Source organism: Notolepis coatsorum, assembly GCF_963971535.1.
Source record: "Notolepis coatsorum genome assembly, chromosome: 4".
Classification (NCBI taxonomy): Eukaryota; Metazoa; Chordata; class Actinopteri; order Aulopiformes; family Paralepididae; genus Notolepis; species Notolepis coatsorum.
The window spans coordinates 74,431,180-74,458,324 of NC_140168.1; the positions used below are offsets into that span (position 1 = coordinate 74,431,180).

The 27,145-nt window shown below is 44.7% G+C and overlaps 1 protein-coding gene across 6 annotated transcripts in view; it reads left to right on the plus strand.

Annotated features, from left to right (window-relative positions):
• Positions 1-27,145, plus strand: part of akap9 (A kinase (PRKA) anchor protein 9) — a 276,424-nt gene that overhangs the window by 197,590 nt on the left and 51,689 nt on the right. For 5 of the 6 annotated variants that reach the window (XM_084313669.1, XM_084313670.1, XM_084313671.1 and 2 more), the window contains exons 23-35: positions 1,716-1,810; positions 6,658-6,775; positions 7,710-7,748; positions 9,505-9,737; positions 10,047-10,166; positions 16,106-16,282; positions 17,258-17,362; positions 18,247-18,399; positions 20,525-20,572; positions 21,533-22,552; positions 24,112-24,273; positions 25,168-25,212; positions 25,316-25,447. In XM_084313669.1, the coding sequence (XP_084169795.1) occupies positions 1,716-1,810; positions 6,658-6,775; positions 7,710-7,748; positions 9,505-9,737; positions 10,047-10,166; positions 16,106-16,282; positions 17,258-17,362; positions 18,247-18,399; positions 20,525-20,572; positions 21,533-22,552; positions 24,112-24,273; positions 25,168-25,212; positions 25,316-25,447 (2,447 nt within the window). The remainder of the gene's footprint in view (positions 1-1,715; positions 1,811-6,657; positions 6,776-7,709; positions 7,749-9,504; positions 9,738-10,046; positions 10,167-16,105; positions 16,283-17,257; positions 17,363-18,246; positions 18,400-20,524; positions 20,573-21,532; positions 22,553-24,111; positions 24,274-25,167; positions 25,213-25,315; positions 25,448-27,145) is intronic. The other variant, XM_084313673.1, reaches the window with a different exon arrangement.

The window sequence follows — 27,145 nt, forward strand, 5'->3', positions numbered from 1 at the left end:
TGTGTGTGTAGTTCAGTTAACCAATTAACTGGAATTCTTTTAATAATAGAATATTCCAATATTGATATGCTTTCAAATGACCCCCCCCTCCCGGTGTATTGTATAGGTCACAAAGCTCACCTTTTCAGTGCTTGTGTACAGTACATACATTTGGGTCTCTGTTGGTCATACTAACACACAAACTGTAAAATAATACAACCCAGTCAGATTTTTTGGGCTGCCTAGGTCAGAAAACATGTGCTTCAACAAGTCATTCAGATTTTCCTCTTCGTCATACATCCATCGGGGATCATAGACGATGCGTGGTCCTCGTGTGCATGTGAAAAATGTGTGCGTGTACAAAATGGCAGCTTGCTCGTAAATGTTCTTGTTTTCTAAAATATGTTTCTGAGAACATTTGAATACAGGACATAAAGCATGCAATTGCTGGGTCTTGCCCCGTGTTAGATCTGCAAAGCCTAGTTTGACTTTTTTTATCTGAATTTCGTGAGCCAGGCATGTCTCTAGCACAGTTCCGGAGCACGGAGTTGGCTACAGACACAGAAACAGCCTGTTGAGAACAGGACTGAAACAGAGGGGTATAGAGGCTTCTAGAATGAGAACAGGACTGAAACGGAGAGGTATAGAGGCTGCTAGAATGAGAACAGGACTGAAACGGAGAGGTATAGAGGCTGCTAGAATGAGAACAGGACTGAAACGGAGAGGTATAGAGGCTGCTAGAATGAGAACAGGACTGAAACAGAGAGGTATAGAGGCTGCTAGAATGAGAACAGGATTGAAACAGAGAGGTATAGAGGCTGCTAGAATGAGAACAGGACTGAAACAGAGAGGTATAGAGGCTGCTAGAATGAGAACAGGACTGAAACAGAGAGGTATAGAGGCTGCTAGAATGAGAACAGGACTGAAACAGAGAGGTATAGAGGCTGCTAGAATGAGAACAGGACTGAAACAGAGAGGTATAGAGGCTGCTAGAATGAGAACAGGACTGAAACAGAGAGGTATATACAGGCTTCTAGAATGAGAACAGGACTGAAACAGTGGGGTACAGAGGCTGCTACAATAGAATGCGTCATTTGAGTGGTATTTTCAACACCTCAGAAACCTACATTATATTATTATATTAACTTGTTGAAAAGGAGTATAATATGTGACCTTTAAACCCTTAAACATTTTCTATATTGAATATCAATTTGTATAAATATGCTTTCTCCCCGAAATTGTTCAATAAAACTACTGAAAATGTCTAGCAGGATCTATGAATATGCTAATTGACAACAAGCACCCATTGATATTTACTAGGGATGCTCGATATTGGCTTTTGTACCTATACCGATATTGTCCAACTCTTAATTTCCGATACCGATATCAACCGATATCACATTTTAATGCCGATATCGGCCGATAATATCAGACATCCCTAATATTTACCAATAATTCCAAGTCGGCAGCTTTCAAGACGTGTCAATACCTACTCAGCTTTCTGTGTATGAAGCTAAAGGTGTCAAGTTACCATACATTGTCCCGTGAGAGGCTTGATCTATTAGTGACATCACACGTTGCAACTCAGATGTCGGGGAAAGCACAGCAAAGCTCTCCCTCTCCAGGGGAAAAATGTGAACAAGGCGCTCTGGTAGTCAAAGTCGTGCCTCCAAGAGGATGTATACTATACGTATCTTGTAATCTAACCATGTTTCCCTCGGCTCCGGCTCCTGCAGGTCTGATTGATGGCTACACGGGGGAACGAGCTGCGCTGGAGGAACAGGTGCGACAGAAGGAGGAGCTACAGCAGAACCTCGAACAGGAGTTACAGGTGAGCCGCCTCCATCGCCACGACACAGGATATGATGTCATGATCCCTTGTGCCATAGAGCAGGGGGAGTACAGTCGTCTCCAGTTCCTAACGCACGCCTTGATGTCACTACTGTAGTGCCTTTTCAATTGCAAAGGACATAACTTCTTTATTTTTTTTTATTATCTTTTTCCCCCTCCTTTTTCCGTTTTTCTCCCCTCCCAATGTTAGTCATTATGCCAATTCCCAATCCCCTTCCTGGTCGTTGCGCACTCTACCCCCTACCGTCGGTCTGGGAGGGCGGAGACTATCACATGCTTCCTCCGACACATGTGTACCCAGCCCACCGCTTCTTTTCACCTGGCAGCGCGGACTCTCACTGAGAGAGTGTAACGTGTGGAAGGTCACACTACCTCTCTTAGATCCTTCCCTCGCTGTGCAGGCGCAACGACCGAACTGTAGGAGTCGCTGTCCACAACGACCCAGACCCACCCACCGGCTTCCCTCCCGCTGATTCTGCCAATCGAGCCAGTATGACAGCCGGCCAAGCCGGAAGCAATGCTGACAGCTGGCTTCGATACCAGTGTCTCTTGCGTTGGTTTCAAGTTTCAAGTTCAAGTTTCAAGTTTCTTTAATAGTTGTCATACAGAAGTACAGAATACTTTTATACAAAATGCTTCTTACTGTTACGCTCCAGAGACTGTGCAAGACAAGATAAGTATGAAATAAAATAACATAGTATAGCATGTAAATTAGAAGTAAAACATGAGGTCACAGTGTTCAGTATAGACATATGTACAATGTTCGATGCAGAATAGACGTAACTGAGTTACCATATAATATACAATATACTATGCAGTGTACTAATATACAATACTATATAGTGCAAGGCAGAAATGGGATGAGGTGCAATTTAGGTACAATTTACAGTAGGTGTACGAGTTGGTGACGAGCGCCTTGTCCGCTGCACCACCCAGCCGCCTACTCACCCCAGTTCTTAACCAGCTATACGTTATGCTGATTACAACAGGACAATTGTTTCAATTGCAAATCACCATGTGGCACCATTCATGTTCATGTCACACTAAAAGATGGATACTACTGTACATTAGGGGTGGGACGATACATCGATCCAGATCGATATATCGATCTATTATCAATAATCAAATAGGATCGATGCAACGTAAAAAGATCTATTCATATTGCGATACTCTTATTTTGAAAATACCATGTGTCGTATCCGCTCGGCTCGGATCAACAGCACACAGCAGTAGCGTCTCTAGAGCGTCACTAGAGCAAGACTAGTGTGCCTATTCTGTGACCCAAAACATGTCCCTGCTGTTTTATTACGCAACGGGTCCAATGCATCTAACCTGCTTTGCAATCCTCGCCACTCCATTATGCCCACGTCGCGTTAAAGATGGAAGATAACATTAATCTGTTCCTCCCTCCCCATCAACCTGGACCCCCTGCAATTTGCATACCGCCCCAACAGGTCCACGGAGGACGCCATAGCCCATGTGCTGCACACAGCAGCATCACACCTGGACAAGAGGCAGGGGAACTATGTGAGAATGCTGTTCATCGACTACAGCTCAGCATTCAATACCATAGTCCCCTCCAAACTCATAGCCAAGCTCAGGGACCTGGGCTTGAACTATGACCTCTGCCAGTGGGTCTTGGACTTCCTGACGGGGAGACCCCAGGTGGTGAGAGCAGGCAACTGCACCTCCTCATCCATCACGCTCAACATAGGGGCCCCCCAGGGCTGTGTCCTGAGCCCCCTCCTCTACTCCCTGTACACACATGACTGCGTGGCACAGCGGAACAACAACACAATCATCAAATTTGCTGATGACACAGTAGTGGTGGGCCTGATCTCTGCCAACGACGAGAGGGCCTACCTGGAAGAGGTAGAGAATCTGTCACAGTGGTGTCAGGAGAACTGCCTCTCCCTGAACGTCAGCAAAACAAAAGAGATGATTGTGGACTTCAGGAGGTCGGGGTCAAGGACTACAGCCCCCTCAGCATCGACGGGGCACCGGTTGAGAGAGTGAACAGTTTCAAGTACCTCGGAGCCCACATATCCGAGGACTTGACATGGACCACACACATTGACAGTGTTGTGAAGAAGGCACGACAACGCCTCTACTTCCTCAGGCGCCTAAGGAAGTTCCAAGTCAGTCAGAAGATCCTTAAGAACTTCTACTCATGTACAATAGAGAGCATCCTGACTGGCAACATCACCTCCTGGTTTGGGAATAGCACTGCACAAGACCGTAGCAGACTACAAAGAGTGACACGTTCAGCCGAACACACAATTGGAGGGGGGCTTCCCACCCTCCAGAACATTCACAACAAGCGGTGCAGGGGCAAGGCTAAGATAATCATCAAGGACTCCAGCCACCCGAACAACTGCCTCTTTGAACTACTGCGGTCAAGCAAGCGATACCGGAGTCTTAAGGCGAGCACAGAGACTCAGAAGAAGCTTCTATCCCCAGGCCATCAGGCTGCTCAACGAACAATAAACACTATGCAACAACCATCAAATGCACACAGCACACACACCCACACGCACACACTCACTTAAACAAACAACACACTGCAGCACCCACTCTACACACTTTAGATCACCTAAACACACTTTACACTTTATATTTATTGGTAAAGGATTTGCACTACAACTCGTACACCTTACTGTAAATTGTACCTAAATTGTACCTCATCCCATTTCTGCTCTGCACTATATATTATTGTATATTAGTACATTGCATAGAATATTGTATATTGTATGGTAACTCAGTTACTTCTATTCTGCATCGAACATTGTACATATGTCTATACTGAACACTGTGACCTTTTTGTATTTCTATTTTACATGCTATACTATTTTATTTCATACTATCTTGTCTAGCACAGTCTCTGGAGCGTAACAGTAAGAAGCATTTTGTATAAAAGTATTCTGTACTTCTGTATGACAACTATTAAAGAAACTTGAAACTTGAAACTTGAAACGTTAGCGTAAACTAACCCAGAGCCATAGGCAGAGAGAAGTGGGGACTGGGAAGGAGGGTGCATTCTCGGGATAGCCCCACTAACAGGATCTGGTCGGTACTGCACCTTCGGACTCCCAATATGCCTTTTCCAGCCAAAATACAGCTCTGCGACAGTGAATATTATTATATATATTAATTAATAATATATATATATATTATTAATATCGAGAAAAAAAAAGGAAAAAAAACGAACCAAAAACAGTGAACAGGAGGTCTATTTGTATTAAAATCAATAGATTGTTTTTCATTTAAATGTCTGGAAGAGCTCAAAAATAAAAATGTCAAATGATATTTCCATTGCCTTTTTTTTGTTGATTTAAATGTTACTGATTGTGTTAAATGGGCATATAATATCGTCTCATATCGATCGCACCTGAATCGTATCGTATCGTATCGTATCGTGGCAGACTGTGTGATATCGGATAATATCGTATCGTTGTCCAAAGAATCGATATCGTATCGTATAGTGATGAAACTGGTGATTCCCACCCCTACTGTACATACTGTAGTTAGGACCTGGAGACTACTGTACATACTGTAGTTATGAACTGGAGACTACTGTACATACTGTAGTTAGGAACTGGAGACAACTGTACATACTGTAGTTAGGAACTGGAGACAACTGTACACTGTAGTTAGGAACTGGAGACTACTGTACATACTGTAGTTATGAACTGGAGACTACTGTACATACTGTAGTTAGGAACTGGAGACAACTGTACATACTGTAGTTAGGAACTGGAGACAACTGTACACTGTAGTTAGGAACTGGAGACTACTGTACATACTGTAGTTAGGAACTGCAGACTACTGTACATACTGTAGTTAGGACCTGGAGGTCTAAGACAGTCCAAAAATATTAGTCTGAACAAACAACTCAAATCTAATTCAAAAAGTATAATGTCTGCTCCATAGACAATGAATTGGGAGAGATGTTATAGATGACACTGAGAGCACCCAGGATAATGATTTGAGTATACGGGTACATTTTCTGTTTCAATACGCATACACTAATAAGCTAATAGAATAAAGCTCATTTGAGTATAAAGAATAAAACAAAAATTCTGTCCTGGGGGGGCAGGTGGCGCACAGAGATTACGTTAGTCACCAACACCGGGAGACACTGGATTCGCCTGTTCGAATCCAGCTCCCGGCGTTGCTATCAGCTTGGCTGGCCTCTCACACTGATACAATTGGCTGTATCAGAGGGTGGGAAAGCTGAAGGGTGGGTCCTGGGCGTTGTGGACAGCGACCCCCACAGTTCGGTCGGGGCGCCTGCTCAGCAAGGGTTGGAACTAAGGAGAGATAGTGTGGCCTCCCACACGCTACACTCTCCCCGGTGAGAACCTGCGCGGCCAGGTTGGCCTGCTGGCAGGCTGCACATGCGTCGGAGGAAAGCATGTGACAGTCTCCGGTCTCCCGGACCAACAGTAGGGGAAAGTACGCAACAACCAGGAAGGGTGGGATGGGAGAAAAATCGGGAAAAAGGAGGGGAAGAAAGATAATAAAAAAAAAAAAAAAAAAATCTGTCCTACCACAACATAAGTCTCCCATTCATTGTCTTTGGGAGAGAGAGTAGCTCATGTCCACTAGTATTCATTCCGAGTCTGTTTGTCTGTCTAATGTCGCACTATATTCTCTACATTTGCAAGTGAAAACGCCTTAAAGACGCCTTAGATGGACAAACAGACAGAGATGATGATCCTCAGACTTGTTTTCTACCTACAGGCTACAACCCTCACAAATTCCACACATTTAAATTGGCATCACTTTCAACCCGCCCCCTAACCATCTGCTAATTGGCCCGCGCAGGTGACTGGCAGCCGGCTGCACGAGTTGGAGCAGGAGAGGTCTCAGATGCTGCAGGAGCGGGAGCTGATGTCGCGGCAGCAGGACGCCATGAGGGAACACGCCGGGCCCCGGGAGCTCCGTACGTATCCCACAATCCCCTCTGGCAGACGGGTGAAAAGAACGAGACATTATTTGAACCTGTCCAGTGGATGTTGAAGGGGGTGGATTCACTTTTGGTTGTAGTTTTTCACCATTTTAAGTACTTAACACCCTGAAATAGAATCCACGTCATTCCAAGGATCTCATACAGGTTGGCCTTTATCTGTTAACATGTACTTTCTCTAAATGAGAGAACAATTATTAATATATATACATTAATAATATAATAATAATAATAACTTTATTTATATAGCACCTTTCATACATAGATTGCAGCTCAAAGTGCTTCACAGCAAATAGCATAAAATGGAACATTTTAAATAAAATTAGAGATGAACCCAGGAGCTGATTGCATTGATAGTGTGTAGTAACTATACTATAGCTACTTTAAAACGGAGATCCTGCAATATACTCAGTATACCCCGCTCATTCCCCTGGGTGCCCTCAGTGTCATCTATAACACTCCCTTTGGAATTTCAGGCCAATAAATATACTGAATTAGGACGTATTATTTTTTTTTTATCTCTAAAGCAAACAGGTCATATTTGAAGTAATTTACAGTATATGCTGTGTATACGTTGTATCACCTTGTAATTTACAGTAAGCAGTCTGCCGGGAAATGTTCCTTGTATTGGCTAACCTTCCATTTCATCCAGTATATTATTGAAAACGTACCCCATAAGTACACAGCCAACCAAATCCCCGGTCAGTCGGTAAGTACCGTGTACACATGAGGGCTATAAACGAAGACAGACCGTACAGAAACAGGAACACTTTCTCCATCCTGCTCGTCACGGCATTCTGCTTTGTGCTCACAATAACCAGTGAGTCCCTGTCTCCACTTCCTGTCTTCCTGTTTCTGACCATGAGGCGAGAGCATGCTAAACTCCTGTGCTTTCTTATTCCTCCTGTAGGCCTAGTTGAAGCTGCCGTGGTTGCGGCACCTGAAGCAGGTGTGTCCACACATGAGCATGGCTCAGTCACATGTAACCTTTTGATTGAGGGTTTTTAAGTTTTGTTTTTCCTCTTAACCCAAATCCAGCACCTTCTAAACAAAAAAAGTGCTTGCGGTGGGGCTCGCTCGCAGACTCGCTCAGTCACTAACCCCTTTGCTTTAGCTTTCCGTCTTTGCCTCACCTTTCTTTTGTCCTGGTTCGTCATTGGCAATGTCTTGGAATCAATGTTGGCACTCGTTCTCTAGCATGAATTAAATGCATATAATCTGTTTAGACAACGTTTATTTTTTATCACTACCTCCTAATCGTGATTGCTCCAAATTGAGATGTCTTTGTCTAACGGGTCACTTGGAGTGAGATGATTGTCCAATCAGGAGTTTCCCCTCTTCCTCCCCTGCCTGTAAGAGCACACGGGGCATGGAGCCTGCAGTGTCTGAACTGTCTGTGTCTTTGGTGTCATTTGCACCCTCTTACCTTTTTTTCCTTTTCCTTTTGCACTAATTTTGCACTAATTCAACGGGGGTTTGATCCTGGTGAAGCGGTTCTGGTTGGTCCAGTGGTGGCAGTGAACGAGTAGAGGGGGGGTGATGTGTGATGGGACATGTGTGTTGGAAAGATGATTCGAGTCCTTGGAAGAGTCTGAGGTCATACATTTGCAATGCGTCGTATTGAAATGGAGAATTGTAGAAGTGATGTTGTTTGGTCTTCCCAGTGCAACCTGTCTTAACACAACAATGTGCTTTTGCTGTCGGCTAACACTAGTACCAATAATAGTGCTAATGTTTTCCACTGAATAGCACAGCTAGCCAACATCATCAAAGAGTCTAATGTTAACCAAGCATTTGACCCAATATTAGCTAATGTCACGTGTAGCAAATGTTTTGTTTACATTCCCTTGCTCTTGTGTAGTTGCTAGTCACATTGGGCCTTGGTTACACTAAAGGAAAACAACAACGTTTCATTTTAGAATTATTTCGTTTGCAGCTGTCCAAGTTAAAAGGCAACGCCGTTTTAGCTGGCATTTTCGTTTTCCTAGCGGCAATCGTCAAAGGGGGTTTTCGTTGTCAAAAGTCCCTTGGAACGGTGGCATGTAAACAAAGCGAGACGGTTACGGAGCCGTTCACGCCCAACGCCCATGCGCACTGAACCAGGAGCAGGGCTCTGCTGTGCTTCGGAGTGTGTGTAAAAGGCACTTGCGACGCAAGGCACACACATGCACACGCACGCTCTGTGCTCTCTCTCTCTGTCTGGCTTGTGCACGCGACAAATACCTCCCACACATACAGGAGACAAACGACGTATAACCTGACTGCATAAACGCAACACTCAGAAAAGTGAGAATGAAACGTTGTTGTTTCCCTTTAATGTAACCGCAGCCAACTGAATCTACACTACGTTGCACTGTGGGGTAGACGAGGAGGACCAAATTACATCACACGGAGGGAGACATTTTGTAATACCGTCGTTCACAGACAGAGTTTTGGAGAGTACTTTATTACACGTATGATAATGCCATGGTGCATGAGGGAGAAAAAAATAAAAGCATGAGACACCATTTGCAGGAAATTACCAGTACAGTAAATACAGTAACACTCCCAAGACCTCAAGCTCTTCCATGACTTGGCCTCAGTGTCACTTCCAATACTGGAATCAAACCTAAATGACTCACATTTGAAATAAGATGAGCCCCCATATCCACAAGTGGCCAGTGAGTAATACTCGCTCTGTCAACCGCCTCCTCCTCACCCCATAGACCTCCTGGGGGAGACGGAGAAGCTGATGAAGGAGAAGGTGGAGGTCCAACGCCAGGCGGAGAAGGAGAACTCAGACCTCCTGAAGCGGGTGAAGCTGCTGGAGGCGGAGCTGGAGGAGCATGTGAACCGGATCATCGAGCTGGAGCATGCTCACAAGACTGAGAGCGGAGACCTCCGCCAGCAGACCCAAGCCCTGGAGAAGCAGCTGGAGAAGAACAGGAAGTTCCTGGATGTAAGAGAGACGGGGTCTGGTTCAATTCACTCTCGAGTCACTGAATGTCAGTCACTTTTTGCAGGAACAGGTTGTATCATTTCTTGATGTGGGGGTTGGGTGTAGACTACCCTACTGTCAGGGTGTTGACTACTGCATGCCTCCTTTGATACAATGTAGAGTCTTGCCAATATCTTCATTGACCAGCAATCGCAATACCAAGTGAAATTGTCTCTTTGTGCCTTAATTACAACAATACCAATATTTACAATAAATATGTAAGTAAAGTAAATAGTAAATAAATATGTATCTAAATGATTGGATCTCCAGGAACAAGCTGTGGACCGTGAACACGAGAGGGACGTCTTCCAGCAGGAGATTCTGAAGCTAGAACAACAGCTGAGGAACCCCCACAAGCTGCAGCCTGGCTCCGAACAAAGAGATAGAGAGGTAACAGTTTTGCAGTGGACCTAGTATGGAGCTCTGTGGGACCCCGCAGGAGTGGGCCTAATATAAAGCCCTGTGGAACCCCACACCTAGTGGGCCTAGTATGGAGCCCCATGGGACCCTGCACCGAATGGGCCTAATATAAATCCCTGTGGATGGAACCCCACACCTAGTGGGCCTAGTATAGAGCCCTGTGGGACCGCAGACTTGGTGGGCCAAGTATAGAACCCTGTGGGACCCTGCACCTGGTGGGCCTAGTATAGAACCCTGTAGGACCCGCACCTGGTGGGCCTAGTATAGACTAGAGCCCTGTGGGACCTCGCATTCGTTATGCCTAGTATAGGGATAATATAAATTAAATATCCACTCTCATCTTAAAGATCACCATCCAACAGAATCTGCAAATCTGCCACAGACTCATCCACAAAACGTCACCACGGCGAGCAACCACCCCTCATTGGGGCTTTCACAAAGGCAAGAAAATATAAACGTGACAGTCAACAGTGGCAAGACTATACGAGGGCAGTTACTAGGTACATTGGGAAAAAAAAATCTATCCTTACAGTTAATGAAGCCAGTTTCAAGGAAATTGTAAATACATTGGATTCCCAATATGACTTACCAAGCCTCTGATGTGAAAAAGGCAGTCGGGATAGTTCTATGCACTGACCACAGTCCAATCCATTCTGATTGGAAGCTGGAATCAAAATGTTTTAATCTTCCCTGAGACATGCAGGGATCGTAGCAAAGGCCTGTGTCAAGCGAGCAGCAGGATCTTTTGAACTTCCAGTCAGGATCTTTCTAAATAAAAGCTGCAACATATGCATATTTTTATTTGGACGATAATATATGATATACCGGTAGTTGTTTTTCTTAAAATGTCAATATTGCCCAAGCCTACTTGGGTGTGGGGCAGCCAGGCAGGGAAGGAAATAATGCATTTAAAATGTGGTGTGTTGCTACAGCCACCAAAACACTGTTCAATACAAGGGAAGAAAGAAGTGCTGAGAAATAAATAATACAAATTAGATTCAGACTCGTTTCTTTGCAAAAGAAAAACAACACGTTCCACAGATTCAAGGGAGTTGTATAAAATTGAGGTATAAACACTAATGTCAACAGGTCATCAATCTGATTTGTTACAGACGAAACAGCAAAGGAACAACTCCCCATGCCTCAAATAATCCATAATTAATTATACCATTTAGATCCTGATGTCTTAGTTAAAGGTAGAATCTGTAATGCCATCAAACAGTGACCTCTGGAGCCCCTCTTGGTACTGTGCTGGATTTGAGTGATTAGGGAGGGGTTTGTAACTCTGGCTACACCTTAGAGCCCCACAGGAGGGGTTTCTATTGGGTAGCAATAGTAACCCTTCCTGTATACACACTCAAATCCAACCCACACATAAAACCAAAACAAAAAAATTTAAACGGTCTTCTGTTTGATGACATTACAGATTATTAGGTATCCAATGGAGTTTTCTTGTAATCAGCTCGCTTTAGTTTATTATTCATATTTCCACCCAACTAGACAGTTTTCTATTGTTATTCTATAGTCTACAAGCTGAATAAATGTTTTATCTCGTAACTTTTGCAAAGTACGTTTTCACCGTTTTCTTTGCTCTCACACTGTTTTACTTTTGGTACTAGTGGTCAAAACCTCCATTGAACACCTTCAAGCTTCCTTAATCCTGTCATCACTGTGTGTGTTTTCCTGAGGAGTCTGGCATGTTGGTGCTTCCCTAGTTAAATAACCACTACCTGCTAGGAACCTGCCACCACTGTCACCATTAAGCAATCTTCTCTCTCCTCTTCCTCTCCTCTCTTCATCTCCTCTCCTCTTCTTCCTCTCCTCTCTTATTCCTCTCCTCTCTTCTTTCTCTCCTCTCTTCTTCCTCTCCTCTCTTCTTCTCTTCCTCTCTTCATCTCCTGTCTTCTTCCTCTCCTCTTCTTCCTCTCTTCTTCCCCTCCTCTCTTCTTTCTTGCCTCTCTTCTTCCTCTCCTCCTTCTCTTCCTCTCCTCTCTACCTCCTCTCCTCTCTTCTGTCCTCGTCTGCCTCTCCTCCCCTTCTTCTCTTCTTCCTCTCCTCTCTTCTTCTTCTCCTTCCTCTCTTCTTCCTCTCCTCTCTTCTTCCTCTCTTCTTCATCTCCTCTCTTTCATCTCCTCTCTTCTTCCTCTCTTTGTCTTCTCCTCTCTTCTTCCTCTCCTCTCTTCTTCTTCTCCTCTCTTCCTCTCTTCTTCCTATCTTTTCCATCTCCTCTCTTCTTCCTCTCCTCTCTTCTTCTTCTCTTCTCTCTTCTTCTCTTCCTCTCCTCTCTTCCTCCTCTCTTCTTCCCATCTTCTTCCTCTCCTCTTCTTCCCCTCTTCTTCCTCTCTTCTTCCTCTCCTCTTCTTCCTCGTCCTCTCTCTTCTTCCTCCCCTCTCCTTTCCTCCTATCTTCTGTCCTCTCCTCTCTTCTGTCCTCTCTTCTTCCTATCCTCTCTTCTTCATCTCCTCTCTTCTGTCCTCTCTCTTCTGTCATCTCCTCTCTTATTCTTCTCCTCTCTTCTTCCTCTACTCTCTCTTCTCCCCCCCCTCTCTTTTCCCTCCTCTCTTTTTCCTCTCCTCTCTTCTGTCCTCTCCTCTCTTCTTCCTCTTCTTTCTTCTGTCCTCTCTTTTCCCTCTCCTCTCTTCTGTCCTCTCCTCTCCTTCCTCTCCTCTCCTCTCTTCTTCCTCTCCTCTTCTGTCCTCTCCCCTCTTCTCTCCTCTCCTCTCTCTCCTCTCTTCTTCCTCCCCTCTTCTGTCCTCTCCCCTCTTCTCTCCTCTCTCCTCTTTTCTGTCCTCTCATCTTTCCTTCTGGCTCTTGCAGGTGGATGGATTAACCTTGAAGGTATTGGTACCAGCTACATATAGAACCCCCCCCCCCACATAGTCTATAGATTCCCTGCCCCGTCCCTCTGCCCTCTCTCTCCTTCTCTTTCCTGTATTATATTATATATCATATTACCACAATGTTCAGAATATAAGCATGGTTTGAAAATATAAGATGCTGTTTTTTTCTGTGCAAATAACACCAGCATAAGTGGTATTACTGCATTGTTCACAATATAATAGTGTTTTTTTGCTACAAAGTGTACCAAATAAAACCTACAAACGTGGCGTGGTCTTATATCGGCGCTCTAGAGACGGGGTGTGTCGCAGTGAAGGAAGGTTGACTTTGGGAAGATGTTCAGCCCCTTAACACATTCTGTGCCACGGCTATGCGAGGCCACCCATTAAACTAATGGGAGTCCGTCACCTTGTTTGTAGAGCTATAACTATATTCTATATTATAGCTATGGATACAATACTATAGTCATTTGACACTGAGTTTCTTCCGGTCAAGATGCAAAAAAGGAAAAAAATTCCATTCATACGTTCCCGTTTTATACCGTGGTGAATATGAGTGTTATTTCGGAATGATCCGGGCCAATTCCTGAGAGGCTGGTTATAAGCCGCAACCAAGTCGAGTCAAGAGTTTTATTTGTCACGGCATACAAGCATACAGTGAAATGCGGGTGGTCATGCCCGCAGCGATTGTGCAATAATACAAGTGAATAAGACATTTGTGCAATAAATAATACAAGTAATAAGAATAAGACATAACTGGTATAATGTACATAAAGTTTTAGTATAATACAGTTGTGTATTATACTAAATCCATTGGCGTTTTGTCCCTACACACGCTACAATTAAACAATCAAATGCATATGATAGGTATTATGTTCCATCATGAATGTATGAAAGGGTGGGGGGGGGGGGGGGGTAGTTTTTCGATGCTTTGATCGTCACCAACGGAATACGTTATGGACTAGCGTTACACACATACGCTCGGATCGCAATGAAAACATTCTTGGATCAACGCAAGATTGATACCATATAGCCCTTACCTTGACTAGGATTTCCCCCCGAAAAGAATATTCCAATTATCTGATCGTTTCGCCAACATAATCCACCACAGAACACGGATCGGGAGTAATTGTTTCTTCTCAATCCGAGCATTAGAACCGCTACACTTGTCCGACAAAGAAATGTCCACCCGGACCTATATAATCGACGCACAGCCCAAGACGCAACGTTTCAAATGGTGCTCGATACCGCGCCTGGTAGGATGCGGCCAGTACTGCACCTTCGGATTCCCAGTATGCATTTTTCAGGCAACACACAGCTCCCTGACATTGAATAGGGTATTAAAATAAAAAAAAACTATCCAGAAACGTGTTAACGTGATTGGCACTCAACGGTCGGGCCTCAGAAACGTGTTAATCAGTGAATGGCACTGCATGTGTTAAACTACTACAACGTGTTCAGTTTCAACCGATTCCTTGCTAATCTCACCGTCCATACGATATCATCGGCCTCGCGCTAGCTTAAAAACCGAGCTCGCTACACGTCTGACATTTGGGTTGGAGTTGAATGCGGGTACAGGGAGGTGTTGTTATTGCTGGCTACACCTCGAGCTCTGCTAAAAGACATCGGGGGGAATTCAGAATGATGAGTTACCTATCTGCTGTAACATCATCAGAGAGTGTCAAAGACATCGCTTTAGATTCTCCAGGAGCCCCAGAGCACCTTTCTTCTGTGGTCACAGGCATCCAGTTGTAATGCAGATGCCTTTTAGCCATTACCCTCCTGACTTTGGAAACGCCATACCACTGCCAACAGCTCCTGCTAACCTCCTGCTAACAGTGTAACGGTGACCAACTAATGTTAGCTAGCTAGCAAGCGACGCCCCCAAAAACAGCGGTTGACATAGTTACAGCCTAGGGCAGTGGTATGGTATTGCCAGAGACTTTTTTTTTTTTTTTTTTTTTTTTTACTTTCTTTTTTTCCCCCTTTCCAATTTTTCTCCCATCCCAATGTTAGTCGTTTTCCAATTCCCAATCCCCTACCTGGTTGTTGCGTGCTCTGCCCCCTACCGTCGGTCTGGGAGGGCGGAGACTATCACATGCTTCCTCCGACACATGTGTAGCCAATCCCCACTTCTTTTCACCTGGCAGCGCGGACTCTCACTGGGGGAGTGTAACGTGTGGAAGGATCACACTACCTCTCCCAGGACCTGACCTTGCTGTGCAGGCGCCCCGACCGATCTGTAGGAGTCGCTGCTTTTACAACGACCAGGACCCACCCTCGCCGGCTTCCCACCCGCTAACACTGCCAATTGTGTTAGTATGGACCGTCGGCCAACCCGGAGGCACCACAGCTGGATTCGATCCCACTGTCTCTGTGGTGGTAGACAGACGCTTAGTCCGCTGCGCTACCCGTCCGCCCCTCCAGAGACTTCTTACAGAATAATACGTCTTATTCTAGGCCAGAGTCAGCAGGGTACTGGCTAAGAGACTTCTGCATTACAGCAGGTTCCCTGTGACCCCAGAATAAGAGGTCTGTGAGCATTGCATTGTGGGAAAACCTGAACAACACCTCTGCAACTTTATGAATGTCCACCACTCCATCTTAACTTTTTTTGTTAAGTTGACCCGTCTAGCTTTCCATACTATAGCAACTACATTAAAATAGCCTTCGTAAGAACCACATCCCCTCCCCCTCCTCTTCCTCCTCCTCCTCTCTCTCTCCTTTGTTCTTCCGTTCCTCCTCCACAGCCGTCTCACAGGTGGGTCAGTCAACCAATTGGCAACTTTGTATGTGAGCCAGTCCTCCCAGTGTAGACAAACTGCATTGTAGTAAATCACTTTCTCCCGAATGACCCCCCCCCCCCCTCCCCAAACCATCTCCCTCCTCTTTCTCAGGTGGATCAACTGATCATATCTACTAGCTACATACTAGCCGACTAGCCGCGGACGACCCTTGATTAAAACGCCCCTCCTACTCTATCCCTCTCTTTCTCTCTCTCCTCCTCCCTCTCCCACCCCCTTCTCCTCTCTCTCTCCTCCCTCTCCCTCCCCCTCTCTCTCTCTGTACCAGGTGGATCAGCTGACCTCTCAGCTGAAGGAGAAGGCGGACTGGTGCAGTGAGCTGCTGCTGGGCTCGGAGCAGCTGCGTCGCGAGGCGGGCGAGCGCGACGAGGAGATCGACAAGCTGGAGAGCCGCGTCCGCGAGCTGGAGCAGGCCCTGCTGGCCAGCACCGAGTCCCTGGAGGAGGTGAGGGGAGAGAGAGAGAGAGGGAGGGAGGGGGGGGGCATGCAGTGGAGAGATGCAGTGAGAGGGAGAGTGTGAGAAGGCGGAGCAGGAGAACAATAGCTACGGAGCACAGAAGAGGGAGTGTGTGTGTGTGTGTGTGTGGGGGGGGGTCTGAGAGAGAGTGTGTGTGTGTGTCAGGAGGAATGAGAAGAGATGACAGCAAGAGGGGCTGTTTGGACGAGGAGAGAGGATGAAAGGGGGCTGTGTGTGTGCGTGTGTGTGTGAACAAGAGGAAGAGGAGGGGTGGTGATGTTGTGCTAAGGCTAGCAACCACCAAGATCGCTGACCAGCGTTAGCGGGAGGTCTGTTTTAGAGAGAAGGAGAACAGTGTTAGCAGGAGGTCTGTTTTAGAGAGAAGGAGAACAGTGTTAGCAGGAGGTCTGTTTTAGAGAGAAGGAGAACAGTGTTAGCAGGAGGTCTGTTTTAGAGAGAAGGAGAACAGTACTCCCTGTTTGCTCTGTTCACATGACTGCAGTGTGAGTTGCCATGGCAGCATCATGAAACACGTGTGGATGTACTCATGTTTAAGCACACATTGCTTCTGAGACGTAACTACTTGATTCACAGGAGTGTTGCTTTCAACCTGTGTGTGTGTGTTATAGGACAACGCAGCAGACAAAAATAATCATATTGTATTTGTATTGTGACCCCCCCCCCCAAATGTATTTTTTTAAGTAAATCAGTGAAATGTAAACGTTCAGGATTTGCTTCGTTTGATTGCAATTGTTTTGTTTACACATTTTCCTCTGATAAAAAAAAATCCTGCCTCTTACAACAAAAAAAAATTCAGTTGTCAATATTGAGCTTTCCACCCTCCTCCCAAAAAACATGTTTTATGCAGCCGTAAGTGTGTTTGCTGCATATGATGGACCAAGCAGATGGTAGCATCTTACACGTGTATGTCTGTGTCTGCGTGTGCGTGTGCGTGTGCGCCAGGCTGAAGAGAAGAAGCAGCATGGGTCCCACAGCCAGGCGAGAGACACCACACTGGAGGCCCAGTTACAGACAGAGAGAGAGGCCTTGGACAGGAAGGAGAACGAGGTAAATGTGGCAAGAGACTCCAGAGGTCCAGTTAGACAGAGAGAGACTACATACTGGAGGTCCAGTTAGACGGAGAGAGACTACATACTGGAGGTCCAGTTAGACGGAGAGAGACTACATACTGGAGGTCCAGTTAGACGGAGAGAGACTACATACTGGAGGTCCAGTTAGACAGAGAGAGACTACATACTGGAGGTCCAGTTAGACGGAGAGAGACTCTGATGTAAACACACAGAGTAAACAAGCTAGCTCTACAATGTAAACACACAGAGTAAACAAGCTAGCTCTACAATGTAAACACACAGAGTAAACAAGCTAGCTCTACAATGTAAACACACAGAGTAAACAAGCTACAGTAGCTCTACAGAGTAAACAAGCTATCTCTACAATGTAAACACACAGATTAAACTAGCTAGCTCTACAATGTAAACACAGAGTAAACAAGCTATCTCTTTTTTTTTTAACTCTTTTTCTCCGCCTGATTTTCTATTTTTCTCCCCATCCCAATTTAGTCGTTATGCCAATCCCCCCCCCCCCCCTCCTCCCCTACCTGGTTGTTGTGCGCATGTTCCTCCTACTGGTCGGTACAAGGGAACCCTGACGTCAACCACATGCTTCCTCCGACACATGTGGAGACAGCCAGTGGCTCTTTTTTCACCTGGCAACGAGGACTCTCATTGGTGAAGTGTAACGCGTGGGAGGTCACGCTGCCTTCACCATTTCCTGCCTTTCGCTGAGCAGGCGCCCAGACCTGACCTGTAGGCGTCGCTGTCCACAACGCCAGATTACCACCCACGGCTTCCCTCCCGCTAGTAAACAAGCTATCTCTACAATGTAAGCACACAGAGTAAACAAGCTAGCTCTACCTCTGTGTCTCTCTCTAGATCAGTCACCTGGAGGAGCAGTTGGAACAGTTCCGTGAGGAGCTGGAGAATAAGAACGAGGAGGTGCAGCAGCTCCACATGCAGCTGGAGATCCAGAGGAAAGAGATCGGCAGCCAGCAGCAATACCTCAGCACCAGAGACAGCATCCTACAGGTACATACATACATACATACATACATACATACATACATACATACATACATACATACATACATGCATGCATGCATACATACATACATACAGCACATACAGTACATACAGTACATGCATGCATGCATACACACACACACACATATATATATATACATACATATAGACATGCATATACATACATGCATACACACATACATACATTATACATATACTAAGGCTGTCAAAGTTAACGCGATATTAGCGCGTTAATGCACAATTCCTTTAACGCCACTATTTTTTTAACACGTTGGGTGCCATTCACGTAATATTACATGTTTGCTCGCCAGCGGTTGGGTGCCAGACACAGAATATTACGTTTTTGGTTCGTTTTTCTTTTTTTCCGATTTTAATATCATATTCAATGCCAGGGACCCGTATATTGCCGTTAGAAGGCCTACTGCGACACCGAGGGTGCAGTACCGGCCAGATTATCCCAGGTGGCGGTATCAAGAGTGCAGTAAACCCTGTTCCAGACCCTGTGTTACACTGAAAGGTCTCCGGTCAGATTTTCAGTAGACTGCAAGGTTAGAGGTTCAATCGGTCGCATCCAAACGTCTACGGGACATCCAATGCATCCGTGATAATCGTGCATTAACAGCCATTAGACGTAGCTGTGTCTATATTGAAAATGAGGGTGACCTCAATTGTCTTTTTGAGAAAAATTAAAGGTTGATCAACATTATGTACTGCATACAGCATAGGTGGTGCAAGTGGCTTTGGTGTTGTTGTGTCCGCTGAGTAAACTAGCATTATGCCGTTGTGTTCAGTATGTTTGTGTTTAGTCCCAAAGTCACTTCCACTCAACAGTGATGCTTGGTAGTTTTCCACCAAAGCCCGGTCTCCCAAACGGCCAGAAAACATAGCTGTAACATTGTTTTAACCAATGCTTTGCTAGGTGTTGGGTGACATGCTTTAAAGACCCCCAGGTTTCTAACCTTACCGGTCTAAAGAAAGCCTTGGCATTTTAGTGTGATGTCAGTGATGTTGAATCGATGTTCTGCTTCTAGAGTTACACTTAGCGTTCCTTTTGTTCCAGACACACCTGTATAGTCACTATAGCTACTGCCTGCCCTTTTATAATCAGAATAATAGCTTCATAATGGGATGTACTGATACCAATAGTGGTATAGGGTAGGATATTGGTCCGATACCAGGCAAAAAATCAGTATCTGAGAATTTCTCCAATGCTAAAATCTGATACTAAGAAACCTACTTCATCCCTACTTAGTAAATCGTACCTTTAGTGTCTACAGTACTTTGTTATAATAAGTTATAACAAGAGGGCGGCTGGGTGGCGCAGCGGACATTGCGCTCGTCACCAACGCAAGAGACACCGGGTTCGGCTCCGGCTGTCGGCGTTGCCTCCGGCTTGGGCCAGTCGTCATACTAACTCAATTGGCAGAGTTAGCGGGTGGAAGTCGATGGGTGGTAATCTGGACGTTGTGGACAGCGACTCCTACAGGTTGGTTGGGGACGCCTGCACAGCAGAGACAGGAAATGGCGGGCGTAGTGTGAGCCTCCCACACGTTACACCTCGCCAATGAGAGTCCGCACTGGCAGGTGAAAAGATGTGACAGGCTGCCTCCTCGTGTATCGGAGGGGACACGTGATGCAAGGCTTCTATCCTCCCTACAACCGGCCAGTGGGGGGCATATGCGAGCAATGTTCAAGACAGGGGAGGGGAGAATTGGCACAGCGGGTAATTGGAATGGGAGAAAAATAGAAAAAGTGGATAAAAAAAATAATTATAACAAGCAAATTTGAGCAGTTGCTCAGAATGGATATCAGTTTCGTAAACCAGTCATGAAGGTAGCAAACTCATTGCCTTAGTCATTGTTCCTTATTGTTGCAGTCCCAAGTTAAAGGAAAATGCTAAACATTATGGTAATGCACTTACCGTCTTCTCCAGAGTCTGACAAGAAGATAGATACCAACTTCCTCTCTGTGCGTTCAGTAGAAAGCTATCCTGCTGCAAGCTAGCCTGGCTTAGCACAAATTAATGGAAGCGGATACTGTTGGCATAATGTTGTCACGCCCCTTTTAAAGATTAACTCAGTAGTGTGACCTCACCTCCTAACACACACAGGTTGGTCCTCGCCAGAGATGCTTGAAAAGAGAAGATGACCAACCGAAGGCACGCAGGAATACAGTTTACGTGGCGACTCTGTTCACAACCCTGCTCTTTTTAACCAGCTCTGGTTCTTCCCACTGAAACTGGGGTGTCCTGTCTCAAAGTTGTCTGTCCTTGAAGGGAAATTCCAACCAAATTAACTTTTATATATATATATATATTCCTACATTTAGCTAAATAGCCAAAGAATGAGCTCTCAGGATCAAGGACAATTGTCATTGACTTGCATCGTCTTGAGCTGGACATTTCTAAGAAAAATACTTTTTCCAGAATAACAACCTAAAAGTTAATTTGGGTGTGAATTCCCCTTGAAGAGTGTTAAGAGCTAACAGCCCCGTCAACAACATGTATGATCTGTGCTTTTGAAGGGAATGAAGGAGAAGGACAGGGAAATAGCTCTTCTTAATGAACACATCACTAGGCTCCAACACACGGAGGCCCCCTCTGATAACCAGGTAATGCCGTATGCATATACAGAACGGACGTCACGTCTTGCTCGTCTGTTGCGTATACGCATAGCGCCGTTGTAGTGGCATCGTTTGTTGTGCTTCGTCCTGTCAGATTTTTTTTCCAAGTTTTGCTTGTGAGCCCCTCCCATTTTAATTTATTCATTTACATTGATTTATTTTTGGGTTGCGGTGAGTTGACTAACATCACCCCTTTTCTGTTGTTTTGGTGATTTTTCTTTTGTTTGTGGTTTATTATTATTATTATTATTATTATTATTATTATTATGAATAAACCTATGAGACCTTCTTCATCTGACTATGCAATTGGTGTAAAACCTAGACAATGAAATAAATGCAATGATAAAGAACTTTTGATTCGAATGCTACTTTTACACAACTGGGTCTCAGAGGTTTATCCAAAACAAAAACAAACCAACATGCCCAGTGTGGTCCTGGATTAACCGCATGTGCTGCTCGTCCGGTTTGCTAACATCTACCCCCTGCTCCTCCTCAGGAGATGGACCAGAGGGATGAGTTCATCAGGGAGCTGGAGACTCAGGTGGAGTGTTTGAGGAGTGAGCAGGAGCGTCTGAAGAGGGGCAGCGAGGAGGAGCTGGAGCAGCTGAACGCCGTCATCGACAGATTACAGCAGGAACTGGCCAACATCGAGCGGAAACAGGCTGCCGAGGAGGAGGACGAGGACGAGGAGGACGTTGTCAAGGGACAGACGGAGAGCGAAGGTGGAGACGGACGGAGAACGGACCTGGCCTCCAGAGAGCTGGCTGCGCTGAAAGTGGAGCACGGTAAACTCCTGGAGACGTACCGACGCCTGAAGGAGAGCGCCATGGCGCTGGCGGAAACGGAAAAACTGGAGAGCTCGAAGGGCGAACTGGAAGAGGCTCTCCGGGAGAAAACGGCCGGCGTCGTGGTCATGCAGGCCCAGGTGCAGGCGCTGGAGCAGAACGCCACGTCCAGAGTGGAGCAGCTGAGTCGTCGCATCCAGGAACTGGAGGAGCTGAGTCACGAGAAGGACCGCGAGGTTGCCCGGTGTCGCCTCCTGGTGGAGAGAGCCTGTGGCGACGCCGAAGACCTCCAGCAGAAGGTCTCCGGCCTGGAGGACAAGCTGAGGGAGAGGGTGGCCGCCGCGCTCGTCAGCAAAGCCCAGCTGGTGGCTCTCGAGCGGCAGGGTTCCCCCAAAGACCCCAGAACCAAAGACCCGGACCGGGACCCCAGGAGACAGACCGGGGAGCCCCAGGTCTATGACTTTGGAGACCTGGGCATTCCCCGAATGGACTTGGGTGGAAGGAGCGGAGCCAGACGAGGTCCCACCGGGAAGGTGGTGCTCCTCACGGAGAAGCTCCAGGAGCTGGAGGTGGGGCTCAGTGGGATGCAGAGGGATCAGGAGCTCCAGAAGCAGCTGCTCTCGAGCTCTGAGGAGGAGGTGCTGGAGTACGAGAGGAGGCTCGCGGTGCTCATGGATCTGCTCAGTCAGATGAAGGCCGGCACGCGTCGGAGAACACCGCTGGCAGTGCAGGTAGTCGCTCCACTTGTATTCTCTCATTGGAATAGATCATGTCGGCCTCGGTAACTACTTCAAAACCTTACAAGCTCCAATCTGATGTTTTCTGTTTTGTTTTTGTCTATTAATTATTGGAATGGACATAGAGATTATTATAGGATAATGATTGCTTGTGGAAAACAATATCTCTCTGCAACTTTCCACTGTATTACATACATGTATATTTTGTTTGTGTTTACATACAGTACAAATATAAGCAAACCATATAACGGCTTCAAAATACATTTAAAGCTCATGTAGTTGTCATCAATTTGAGAGTAAAAAAAATTTCTTGAATAAAATGGGGCCTAGACCCCAGATCATTCTGGATTGGGTCATTAAAGTCTACAGTAGGAGCATCACAACAACACCACCTCTCTAGCGTAGCGCTGACCGACACCCTACTGATTCAGGAAAGAATTGGAGGCCGCATTTACTTTGGCAACATTGTCAGAACTGACTGTAAATGGTAAATGGCTGCATTTACAGTATATAGCGTTTTTACCCAAAGCGCTTTACAATTTGTTCCTCACATTTTACCCATTAACTCACACATTCACACACCGACAGCGGAGGCCACCATGCAAGGTGCCAACCTGCTCATCAGGAACAGTTAGGGGTTAAGTGTCTTGCTCAAGGACACTTCGAGACACTGCACGGGAGGAGCGGGAATCGAACCGGGAACCTCCGGATAACCAGCCGACTGTGCCACATGACCTGTTTAATCACAAACCAAAATATAATGAATACAGTGGTGCAAACGCATATCAACAGATTAGATTAGATTCCACAGTACAACAGGCAACATTATGGTACTATATCATCACAACAAGACCCCACATACAAGGCACAGGGACAGTATGACCAACAATAGACTTGGGTTTCCGACCCACACTTTTGGGAAGATCGAAATGGGTCTCCAAATGACATAACTACTAAGCTAGTAGTTTAACAGTCTAAATGCAGGATAAATGTTGACCTATTAACCTTAGCCAATAATCTGCCAAATCAGTTTTGGGTCATAGGAATAATTATTAAAAAAAATATGTGGCTCCTCTGAAAATAAGAAAACACTGGAGTAGGCTATCCATGTTGGTAGGCTATCTACTGATGTAGGCTATCTACTGGTGTAGGCTATCTACTGGTGTAGGCTATCTACTGGTGTAGGCTATCTACTGGTGTAGGCTATCTACTGATGTAGGCTATCTACTGGTGTAGGCTATCTACTGGTGTAGGCTATCTACTGATGTAGGCTATCTACAGGCTATCTACTGGTGTAGGCTATCTACTGGTGTAGGCTATCTACTGATGTAGGCTATCTACTGATGTAGGCTATCTACTGGTGTAGGCTATCTACTGATGTAGGCTATCTACTGATGTAGGCTATCCATGTTGCTTTTCATATATACATATATTTACTCCTACATACATACACTATACCTGTATGTACCTGTGGATAGAGGTCAGTTTCTCTCTGGTAGATCCAGCGTGACATGTTTTCCCTGGTGGATGCCTCTCTGTGTGTCCTCCCTCAGACGTCCTCTGCTGCAGGTGGAGCTGTGCTGTCCGAGCTGCACCAGGAGCTGCACCAGGAGCTGCACCAGGAGCTGCAGGTGGTCCGAGACGAGGCCACGGCCACCAGAGAGCAGCTGAGCCGCCACAAGGAGAGCAGCAGGCGGCTCCGAGAGGAGCTCCACGTATGTCATATTCCATATTGGGTTTATTTTCCAGAATTGTACACAACTTTCTTGAACCTGTGGAATATTTTTCTTTTTACGTTATTTATTTAGACCAAAAGAAAACGATCTAAATCTCATTTAAATTATTTTCTTTCCTTTCTTCCCTTGTATTGAACAGTGTTTTCTGTGACTGTAGCAACACACAGGGGTGCAGTCGTAATATCAGAACTGCCTGTACGCTGTTTAAATGACGCCACGTGCACGCACGCTCCCACATGTGCATACATGTTCCCTCGCGTGCGCACAGAACAGATGATTATTATGCATAAATAGTAGGAAACATGTTTGTATAGGAAATTACTAGTTTTAGTTCAGTTTTTGTAAATATTGCCTTTAAATAGAGAAGCTGAAAAAGGTAGCAGGATATGTAGCCTTCAATATATACAGAAATTATATTGTCAACAGATATGGTTGAAAAACAAACTATGTTTTAAATGTAATTGTAGATACAATATTGTAGTTACAATTTCTTTAATTGAATTAACTTAAACTAGAAAAGTAAATACAAACTATGTGTAACTTACACCACTGCACCACTGGCAACACACAACATTTTAAATGCATTATTTCCTTCCCTGCCTGGCTGGGAACCCAAGAGTAAAATGTTTTAATTATGGCAGATGGAATCATCATTTATTTAATTAAATGTGAAATAAAAACAGATGTGGTCTAAAATGTTAAGATGTCATGATGCATTTAATCTTTGCCTTGATAAACCGGAATCAAATCCTTTTTTGATTAAAGCATACACAAGCACTCTTTGTCAGCGTTCTAGTGTGTGTGTGTGTATATATATTACTATATGCAGTATTTATTGTTTTGAGAGGTGAACCTGTCTTCTTTTATCTTTAGGAAAAAGAGAAAAGTATACACACACTCCAAGAGCAGCTTAAGACGGTAAGCAATAACACCAAAACCACGTTGTACATTTTCTCTGTCTTTGAGGCAGGGATGCCAGTTGACACCATCTAATATTGCCATTATGATTGAATCACTGTAGGTCTCATCAAAGGGCAGTGAGGAGCCCAAGGTGTCCCAGAGTCTTCAGGAGGTCCAGCACCAGGTTACTGCCACCAGAGAGGAGCTGGTCATCTACAAGGAGAACTGCGACAAGCTCCAGGAGGTGTTACAGGTATAGATACTGTTACTACTATTACTAGACTACCGTAAATCCTCTAATAGAGGAGGGACCTCCAATAAAGGAGGGGCCTCTTATGATGGCCGGGGGTTTGATGCATTTAGACAAACACAGGCCGGTCTCTAATATAAGGTCGCAAAAAAACGTTTTTATTTTTCGTGCCGTGATATAGAATGAGATCAACTCTTGCCAATGGAAATCAAGTGCTGCCTCCCGCTACACTGACTACCGTACATTAACGTTTCCCTCTGGTTAGCTTTAGCGCTAGCTAACGTTGTCATAATATCTAGATCTGTGGTGTCAGCTGGATGACGTTGACTTCGTTTGCAAACGTTAACGTTCGCTATCTATATGGCGTTGGCAGACGAGGCTGGCGTTGTCCAGTTGACACATTACAGATCATGATGCTATGATAGCGTCAGCTAAAGCTATTCCCTGCATGTCAATAACTCGATTCGACTGAGGAAGTCGAGAAGGTACCACACGCTAAACTGTCCCCGGACCCCGCAACCTAGTATAGACAGTTCCAACTTCAGTGTGTGAATTACGTTAATCCCACAATTACTCAACTGCACTCAATATTTAAATACCAATGCTAGTCTAAATAAATGTAGACAGACAATGTACATATTAAAAAATATTAATAATAATAATAATAATAATAATAATAATAATAATAATAATAATAATAATAATAATAATAATAATAATAATAATAATAATAATAATAATAATAATAATAATAATAATAATAATAATAATAATAATAATAATAATAATAATAATAATGCAATAAAAGTCTGAAAATGAATGGATTATGTCCATGAGTGTAATTTTTTGAAATTAAGGCCTGCCTCTTATATAAGCCTCTCTCTAATAAAGGCCTGGTGCTCTTTGCAGCTGAGGTAAATAGAAGACCTGTCCTATATTTGAGGATTTACGGTACTTCTATTATTACCTCCTCTACTAACTATAAAAACAATGTCTACTGCTGCTGCTGCTACTACTACTACTACTACTACTTAGGGCTGGGCAATATGCCCAAAATATCATATCACAATATTTGTATACATTTTTGTGGTATAACCGTATTTGACAGTATAGGTTTTTCAGTATACCGGTAATACTGCTGCAAAAAAAAATTACGTAAAAATATACAGTATGTATTTTTTTACAATATGTAATATATTGTGAATTACAGTATTGTAAAAATCCATACCTTTCCATGATGGTCTATCTTCATATTCGGGGTACCTCTCAGCCCTACTACTGTTATTACTCTACTACTACTACCTCTACTATGTTTACAAATGTACTACTACTACCATACTACTGCGGTACTACTGCTGATATTACTACCACACTAGTATCACTACTGTAATCAGAGAATCCTACATGTTCTTGCTAGAAATGGTGTATCATGCAACTAGGGATGGGAATTGATAAGATTTTATCGATACGATTCCATTATCGATTCTGCTTATCGAGTCGATTCTTTATAGATTCCCTTATCGATCCCTGATACATTTATTATTTAAATAAAAAAAATTGGAAATGCAACAGAACTAAGCTGGTTAGAATAACAACATGCAACTTGAAATTTCTGATTGTCATTTATTGTTGAGCCCCCATATCAGAAAAATACAAAAACTGTAAAAGATATATATATTAACTATACACTTAAATAAAATA